Source organism: Henckelia pumila, chromosome 2 (genome assembly GCF_033568475.1).
Source record: "Henckelia pumila isolate YLH828 chromosome 2, ASM3356847v2, whole genome shotgun sequence".
Classification (NCBI taxonomy): Eukaryota; Viridiplantae; Streptophyta; class Magnoliopsida; order Lamiales; family Gesneriaceae; genus Henckelia; species Henckelia pumila.
In genome coordinates, this window is record NC_133121.1 from 97,141,602 (window position 1) to 97,151,190 (window position 9,589).

At 30.9% G+C, this 9,589-nt stretch overlaps 1 protein-coding gene across 1 annotated transcript; it reads right to left on the reverse strand.

Moving 5' to 3' along the window:
* Window positions 1–3,482: 3,482 nt before the first annotated feature.
* LOC140877979 (uncharacterized) lies at window positions 3,483–4,362 on the reverse strand. The gene is made up of 2 exons (XM_073281582.1): window positions 4,023–4,362; window positions 3,483–3,781 (listed from the first exon to the last, which is right to left on the reverse strand). Exons 1-2 carry the CDS (start codon window positions 4,360–4,362, stop codon window positions 3,483–3,485), a joined length of 639 nt encoding a protein of 212 aa, XP_073137683.1.
* Between the last annotated feature and the right edge of the window lie 5,227 nt (window positions 4,363–9,589).

Genomic DNA, 9,589 nt, shown 5'->3' on the forward strand with positions numbered 1-9,589 from the left:
CAGCTTTGTATGAGAGGAGATGTAGATCTCCTATTCATTGGGATGAGGTTGGAGAGAGGATTCTATTGGGTCCCGAGATTGTACAGCAGACTGCAGACATTGTGATTCAGATTCGGAATCGTATGAGGACAGCTCAGAGTCGTCAGAAGAGTTATGCTGATACTCGGCGACGAGATCTTGAGTTTGCAGTGGGTGATCATGTGTTTTTGAAAGTATCACCTATGAAAGGGGTGATGAGATTTGGATGCAGAGGCAAGTTGAATCCGAGGTATATTGGACCTTTTGAGATCTTGGAGAGAGTTGGCACATTGTTCTACCGTTTGGCCTTACCACCAGGGCTTGCGGCAGTGCACAATGTCTTTCATGTATCCATGCTTCGGAGATATGTCTCTAACCCGTCGCATGTATTGAATTACGAGCCCTTGCAGTTGCCACCTGATCTAGTATATGAGGAGAGGCCAGTGCGGATCTTGGCTAGGGATGAGCGGAGACTTAGGACGCGGGTCATACCGATGGTCAGAGTCCAGTGGCTTAATCACTCGGAAGAGGAAGCTACTTGGGAGACCGAGGCAGACATGAGGACTCGCTACCCGGAGTTGTTCGGGTAAGTACTTTAATTTCAAGGACGAAATCCAATTTAGGGGGGGGGGGGGAATTGTAACACCCGGTGTTTTTAATACGTAAATTCGCATGCATAATTAGGGAATTTATTTATTTAAAATTTTAGACTATGGGTTAAATATTTATGTGAATTATTTGTGCATGATTTAAATGATTTTCAAGCATTTAACCCATAATTAGAGATTTTCATGATTTATGGTAATTGTATTATTTTATCGCGTTGACGGGATCATGGACGGACGATATGAAAACTTTCTACCCAAATTATTTTATGAGCCTTTTTGGAGCCCGAAAATATTATTTTGAGTTTTTATTCCTCAAAATTATCAATATTTGATTTTTAAATAATTTTAGAAGTCCGTTTTTATCCAAATTAAGTCATTTTAATGACTTTTTATTATCCTTAAAATTCCCTAAATCCATTATTTCGGGATTTATTTATTTTATTAGTTAGCTAGTATTTTATTAAGTTAGGAAATCTTTTTATATTGGTATTTATCTCCTAATTAATTATTGAGATCATTATCTACCTAATCTACTCCCCAATCCATCGCCCATAACACCCCTAAACACACGCTCACTCCCTCATTCTCTCAACCTAGCCGCCTCCACTCTTCTCCCTCACCTCTCCATAGGCGCACGGCAGCAAGGAATCCATAGCCAAGTTTTGAAGCTTCAAAGTTAGTCGTCGTCGTCGTCCCGGATTCGTCACCGTCTATCCCTTCTATTATTTTTATCGGTGAAAGACATGTTTTCTTTCTCTTTTTTGCACTATATCAGTGATTATTATGAGTGTGTTGTGTATGCATCGATTTGTTCATAGATTTTCAGAAAAATGAGACGGTTTTGTTTTTATGCTCGTTCATGTGCTTTCTTCATTCAAGCTCACGTTTTTCTCCCTCCATGGTAGTATAGCTGCTGGTCAGGGGTCCCTAAGTCGTGTGAGGGTGGTCTGGACTCGAGTGGCTCGAGTGGTTCGAGCCAAACGAGCCCAGGTAGGTGCTGGTGCAGGATCGGGCTAGGGGGCGCAGGTTTAGGGTTTGATGGAAGGGGGTTCGGTGCTCTGTGCGTGGGCTGCATGGGGTCGGGGCCTTGGTCAGGTTAGGATCGCCCAGACGTGGGCCACGTCTGGGCGGCAGAGCTCCGGTCAGGGGCGGCCGGAGCTGGGCGGCTGCAACCCTAGAAGGGCTGCTGCTCGCGGCCGCATGAAAAGGGAAGTAGGGTTCGGGTTAGGGTTTCAGTGATGGGTCCGGGTCGGGTTTGGTGGTTTGGGTGGGTCATGGGTTATTTTAGTTGGGTCCGGGTCCGGGTCAAGTTAGTCGGGCTCGGGTATATTTATTTTTAAGTTTTAAGTTTAATTAAATGTTAAATGGGCCTAATTAAATCCCAAAAGTTAATTGGGCTCCATTTAATTATTTTGGGTTAAATTTAATCATTTTTGGGCTTAATTAAATTTAATTAAGTTTGCCAATAATTTTATGGGCTTGGGAGCCCATGGGAGTTATTGGGCTAGTCTTTGGGCTTTTGGGCCCATTGGGCCAGATTAAGTTGTTATTGGGCCAAATATGTGCTAATGAACTTTAATTGATTTATTGGGCTTAGAAATGTGTTAATGGGCTTAAGTATGTTAATGAGCCAGTCTCAGTGTTAATGGGCCAGAATTTAAGAAAATGACCTTGAGTGTTAGGGCCAGCAGTTCAGTACAAACCATGAGAAATTGTATGTGTCCTAATTATATATTTAATTATTTTATGCATGAAAGTTATTTTAGTATTTATATGTTAGTATAAAAATTAAATTAAATATATATGAAGGACACACATTTTTATTTAAGTACATGCATTCATGAAATAATTTTATGGCATGATTTAATGTTTAAGGTTGAGCAAGAAAATAATTTTATGTTGGAAGTTGAAGTAGTATGACAATTTAAGGGGGGCAAGCCCCCACAAGTTAAGGGCAGTTTACTGTTAATTTAAGGGTAGTTTACTACCAGCAAGAGGTGATTCGTCACCGCCGCGTACGTTGGTTTTAAGAGACTGATCAGTCGAACCATTTAAGTTTAAGGTTACACTATGGATATGACCATGCGATGTTAAAAAAATGTTATGCTCAACAATGTTTATGTATGTATTATATGATTATATTTAAGATCAAGTTTAAGCAAGATTTTAAGTTATGATTCACGATTTTTAAGCATGCTCATTTCATGTATATGTTATGTATTAGTACTTCAGTGATTTAAATTATTTTAAATCCTTGTTATGTTAGTATGTTGGGCCTCTAGGCTCACTACACTTATATGGTGCAGGTGAGTACGTAGAGGAAGATGTAGTACCTACCGGCGGCGAGGACGTATGAGCAGATAGGCAGTGATCCCCCGCAGCCGTCGTTTGAGTCATTATGAATATTTTTAAGAATTTTAAACTCTGTTATTTATTTATTTCTTTTAAGTCTTTTCAGTGGCAAATTTTAATACTATTTTTATTAAGTAATTTATTGTATGCAAACTTTTAAGTTAATTGTTTTGACAGTATTTTATTTAAGTTTGACTCAGATATTTAATTATAAAATGTTGCATTTTATTTAAGTTATTTTTAAATATGTTTATTGTTGTGCATATATGTATGATCATGTATGTACATTTATTTCATTTAGGATATATATAAAAAAAAAAAATTCGCATATGTTATTTTAGAAAATTTGGTTGTTTCAAAAAATGTGATTAATCAAAGGTGAATAAATAAATTATATATGAATAGTGATAATAATAATAATAATAATAATAATAATAATAATATTAATAATAATAATAATAATAATTGTTCCCATAGGTTAACAATGCGTATGTATACATGCATCTATGCATTAATCATCTCCATATACCGTTTCAACGACTGTTTCCTTTGCAACCTTATGTCTTCATTGAACTTCTTAATGAAGGCCTCGACCCGCCGGTTCAGCTCCTCCTGGCTCAGCGACGGTTCTCTTCGAATTCTTGAACCCGTCCATTCGAAGTTCGTCCGGTCCTTCAAAACCGCAGACTTCTTGAGATGCCTGTGCCTGGTAAGCGGCATGTGCCGACCGTCGGTTATCATCTTCCATGCATTCTCCACCATCTCCTCCTTGTTAGGCTTGGCCACCCGCAAGACTTTCACACCTGCATGCCCAAATTTTAAAAAAAAAAAAAACAATTTTTAAAATATTTTATAATTTTTTTTTTAATAAAAAAGCACTTTTATAAAAACGTTTTACAAGTATTTTTTCAAACGGAAAATTTCACCTTAGCTGTATAGGCACTATCCTAACAATGCAGTACCTATACTGCTATACATGTTGCATGTAGAATCTAATTTACCTAAATCGACATATATATATAATAATTAAAAAAAAATGAATACCTTCAGCACTGGATTTGTTTGGACCAAATCTAGAACAAACAAGAGGTTTCTCCAATATTAGCCTATGATCTTCATTCTCACACATCGCCTCCGCCGTCGAATACTCTACAAGAAGCGTACTAATCAGCGCAGTTTCGTCGGCTGAAAGAGAATGATTTTGACGATGGAAACGCGACGACACCACAATGGAGAGGATGATGGCGTAGATGATCAAGTAGGAGTAAGGAGGCTCAAGGCAATACAGGATATTATTGGTAATAAACCATACAAATGTAGGGGTCTCAGCAGATTTTATGACCCCCAACGAAACAAGTGCTAATATTACTCCAGCTGACACCATAATCAACGTGTTTTTTGACGACTCCATGCAATATATATATATATATATATATATATCTGCCAATAATGAATTCAGTTACTGTATCAGTTTGAAGAAGAAATCATTAATGGATTCTGCAGCTAGCCATGGATTTGATATTTATATGATCGTAATAGATCATCATTGGAGGAGCCACGTAGCAATAGACGTGTAATATATATTAAACATCTTTCAACCAATGATACGTACGCATACATTGAAGTTTTTGAATTGTTCAAAATTCTCATAGTTTGGATTTTATATATTATTAAGTAATATTATTTGTATTTTACGTTATGGGTTTTATTCCACGTCACTCAACTAAGATATTGATTAAGTAATCCAATCCTACGATGACTCACTCTTTTAACATCAACTTCCACGTTAACACACATTTACTTGCATGTATTTTTAGCCACAACAAATTTATTTTTATATATAATGAAATACAACTATACAAGCATGTACATATATTTTTTAGTCTTGACTTTGTCCATGTACACTCGATCCAGTACAAATTTTTAATATATTCAATTATCATCTTAAAAATTATATTATCGTTGTAACATTCATAAATAAAATGGATATATATATATATATGTATGTATATGGCACGTGGAATTCACACACAAAGTCACGTGGCTTTTCGATTGCCAATCAACTGGAATTCCGAAATATAATAGAGACGGGATTTGTCGAAAAAAATAATGATCATAATAGAGTCGATATATATCACCGTCGCGATTATTGCTCCATGCTCATTCTAAGTTTCTTATAATTTTTTTGGGGTTTGCTTTCGAAAAAAATAATAATAATTTTTTTGGGGATTAAAATCTATACATCTATACATACAATACACTATAATAATTCATGCCCCTTAGAATAATCATATTGGTCAAATTAATGAATGAACAAAAATGCCCTTAATATTTATAACTATCATATTTTAAACTTTGTTTTTTTTTCAATTTAAAAATATAAAAAAATATTTATTATTTTTAGATTTAACATAAACTATTTATACACGCGAAGTTTCGCGTGCGTGAATTACTATTTCTTGTGATTTATAAATATTTATTAGTGCATAAACCATTATAATTTAAAATCGATATTTTCCCGTTCAATTTTATACATGTTATAAATATATTTTTATTATAGATGATTATCTTTATGTATTTAGATTTGGAAAATTCGTAATCAAGATAAATATGTTAAGATATATAATATCCGCAAAGATTTGTATCCTATTATTTTCTCCTATAAATAGGAGTGATTGAGTTCAATAAAAACTGCACTTGAGTATTGAATCATAAATTCTCTCTTCTCTCATAAGTTGTTTCTATCAACTCTCTATTTCTCTACATTATTTATATATTCTCAAAATGATATATTAATATTGATATTTGATGGGTTATGACATAATTCATTTTTCTCTTGGCACAAGCCCAATGACTTGACTTAATTGGCCAAATTTTATTTAAATAATATTTAGTCGGACATTTTATCAAGACTCGTAAACTCCAAATTAAACCATATTATAGGCTAAGCCCACGAGACTCTGCGAATATATATAAATAGATCAAATTACCTCATTTTTAATGTACGCTCTCTATAGTCACATGTTCTAGTTCTCTAGAACCATTATTGGACAAATACTGACTTGAGTATCGGAGTATCTTCGCACGAGAACCCCAAACGCCATTCACTTTTGTTTTGTGATGCACGTAACAACCCACAAAATTAGCTCTTTGGACTTGTTCGAGTACTAATCCGACCACCCAAATCTCCACGGATTATCTCGATTTTATCCAATTGGATGACATCAATTTTTGGCTACCATCAAATTTCAATTTTATTCATGTTTAAATGGAATCGAGGAAATAACAGCCGGATGAGTTGTTACAAGATATACAATCTTGAATGAACAAGAATATTATATATATATTTAAATTTTCAGCTGCCCAACCAATGATACTCAACTCGTTTCCGACCACTAAAATCCGGTATCGTGTTTTAGTGATGCGAAAAAAAAAACTTGGAAAAATATTTTTGGGCAGCTGAAAGTACTTATATATATATATATATATATATATATATATATATATAGTGGGCATGGTGGTGGGCATAGTAGGTGCGCACTTGAAAGAAACTATATATATATATATATTATAAGTTATCTAGATGATCAATACTCAAGTGAAATAAATTCTCTTAATTATATATTATCTATTAATCATATTCAATAATATTGCCACTGTATTTTGTATTCAGTTTGTTCATAACAAAAGCTCATTATCATCCATAAATAAACCAAGTTTCTTCAATTTGTTTCACTTATTTGTTTGTTTTTCATTCCTAGGAAAATATTTCGGCGTCATACTAATTTTATCATAACCAGTACTCAAAATTAATAATAATTTTTCTATCTAATATATCAACAAATTACATCTTAGAAATTTAGAAAGCATTTTCAAATTGATACGTGGATAGCGTATTTCAATTGTATGATTTTAGCAATATTCTTTCATTAAAAAAATCAGATAAATTGATGACAAAAGTAATCAATTCGTAAAGCATGCACTGAAAAATTCTAGATTTTAATAATTGAAAGTAAATTATATTTTTTAAAATTCGATTACATAAACGGCTAAACCACATATGCATGTTACTACTAAATCAAAGTAGATGGTAATTAGTTAAATTTACTTATACTATATGTCAATACATGATTAATAAAAGTGGAGTCATTTCATCTTATAACTTGTTGTATAATTTAGTAAAATAACTGTTAATGTTTTTGGTCTTATTTGAATAAAATATCATACTATTTTAGTTAAAACATTTTTTGGGCCCGTAAATTAAGTACGAACCTGGATAAAGAATACAAGCTCGGCATGATTTTCAGGCTCGACCGAACACACTTACACACATGGAGAATTATAATTTTGGTCTTATTATTTGCAAATTTTTCATTTTTGGTCATGTTAAAAATAATTTTGTAATTTTAGTCCTGTAAGTTGCATTTTTTTTTATTTTTGGTCCTATTAACATTAATTCGCATTTTTAGTCCTATAACTTTCATTAATTTTTCACTTTAAGTCCTATTAACATTGAATTTACAATTTTAGTCCTATAACTTGCATTTTTTTTTATTTTTAGTTCTTTTTGCATTGAATTTTCACTTTTTGTATTGTAACTTCTATATATTTTTTCTTAGTCATATTATCGATGAATTTATATTTTTAATTTCATAAATTTCATAATTTTTTTATTTATAATATATTATGATTTACATATTTTAAAGCTTTTAAAATTTAAATGAATTAAATAACAAAAATTCAACTAAAATTATTCAAAACAATTTTACACTCAATATCATCTCATAAAATACATAATATAAATAAAAGTATTAATATAATGTGAATCATATTTTTTGGGGTTTAGTTTTGATATATAATATGAAATCGAAATTTTTTAATTTAAATTTTATATCCAACCAAAATTCGATTTTCATTTTGTATTTTTTTTCTTGAGTTTGGATTTATGGTCTTTTTTGTTTTAACCAAAGCTTAAGTACTCACGTAATCTATGCTTGTCACAAATAATTTTTAGTAGAATATAAATAAAAATGAAAAAAATTACAAATTACATGGTATGAAAATAAAAATTCACATATGACTAAAAATAAAAATTAAGTGTTAACAAGACTATTGAATTCCCCTTTAATATGACTAAAAATAAAATAAAATTATATGGTTCGATTTCATATTATATACATAAAAACTAAACCGAAAAAATGATTCATATTAAATTAATATTTTTATTTATATTTTGTATTTTATAAGATGATATTTAGTGTAAAAAATTTTCAAATAATTTTTAGTTAATTTTTTTTATTCATTTAAATTTTAAAAGTTTTAAAATATGTAAATCATAATATATTATGAATAAAAATATAAAAAAATATGAAATTTATTGAATTAAAAATATAAAATTCATCGATAATATAAATAAAAATAAAAATATATGGAAGTTACAAGATAAAAAAATGAAAATTATATGTAAACTGGACTAAAAATGAAAAAGAATGCAAGTTACAGGACTAAAAATGTAAATTCGGTGTTAACAAGACTTAAAATAAAAATTCATGAAAGTTACAGAACTAAAAATGCGAATTCAATGTTAATAGGACCAAAAATGAAAAAATAATGCAAATTACAAGACTAAAATTGCAAATTTACTTTTAACAGGACTACAAATAAAAAATGTGCAAATTAAAGGACCAAAAGTGTACTTTTTCCTTACACACATGTAAACCCACAATATAATTAATGAAAAATATATGTTTTTTTGTCATGTAACTTGCATATTGTATATGTTTGGTTATCTATCAGTTAATTTATATATTTTATATATTTTTAGGTTATCAGTTAATTTACAGTCTTAACCCATTAATTAGTATTTTAACTTATTTTAGTCATTTTTCATCGAAGTGCTTACGTGACGCTAAAAAATACAATGTACCACCTAAAATTGCCAAAATGGCTACGAACATTCATTGTTCCATGTTTGCACACGGGTGTAAACGACTATTTTTAAAAAAAATGTAAGTTAATATAGTATATAAGATCGTTAATGGACCAATTAATACCATAAGTCCATAACCACAAAAATTAAAAAAAAAAAAAAACAATACAAATTACATAACAAAAAATATAATTTTCTCCGAAATTAATGCGTCACATTTTCTTTATGACCATCCCGTAGGGGCGTGGATTTCCCCACAATCCACGACATAAATAAAGTGCCTTATTTTGTGGTTGATTTTCCTGCAAGCGAGAAAAGCATGCTAAAAACCCATAAATAGTGTGCATATATTTCGAAATTAATGCGTCACTTTTTTGGGAGAATTACAATTTTGGTCCTATAATTTGCACATTTTCTATTTTTGATCCAGTTAAAAATAATTTTATAATTTTAGTCCTGTAAGTTGCATTCTTTTTTCATTTTTGGTCCTATTAACATTAATTCGCATTTTTAGTCATGTAACTTTCATTAATTTTTCACTTTAAGTCCTATTAACATTGAATTTACAATTTTAGTCCTATAACTTGCAAATTTTTTTCATTTTTAGTCATTTTTGCATTGAATTTTTACTTTTTGTATTGTAACTTCTATATATTTTTTCTTAGTCATATTATCGATAAAT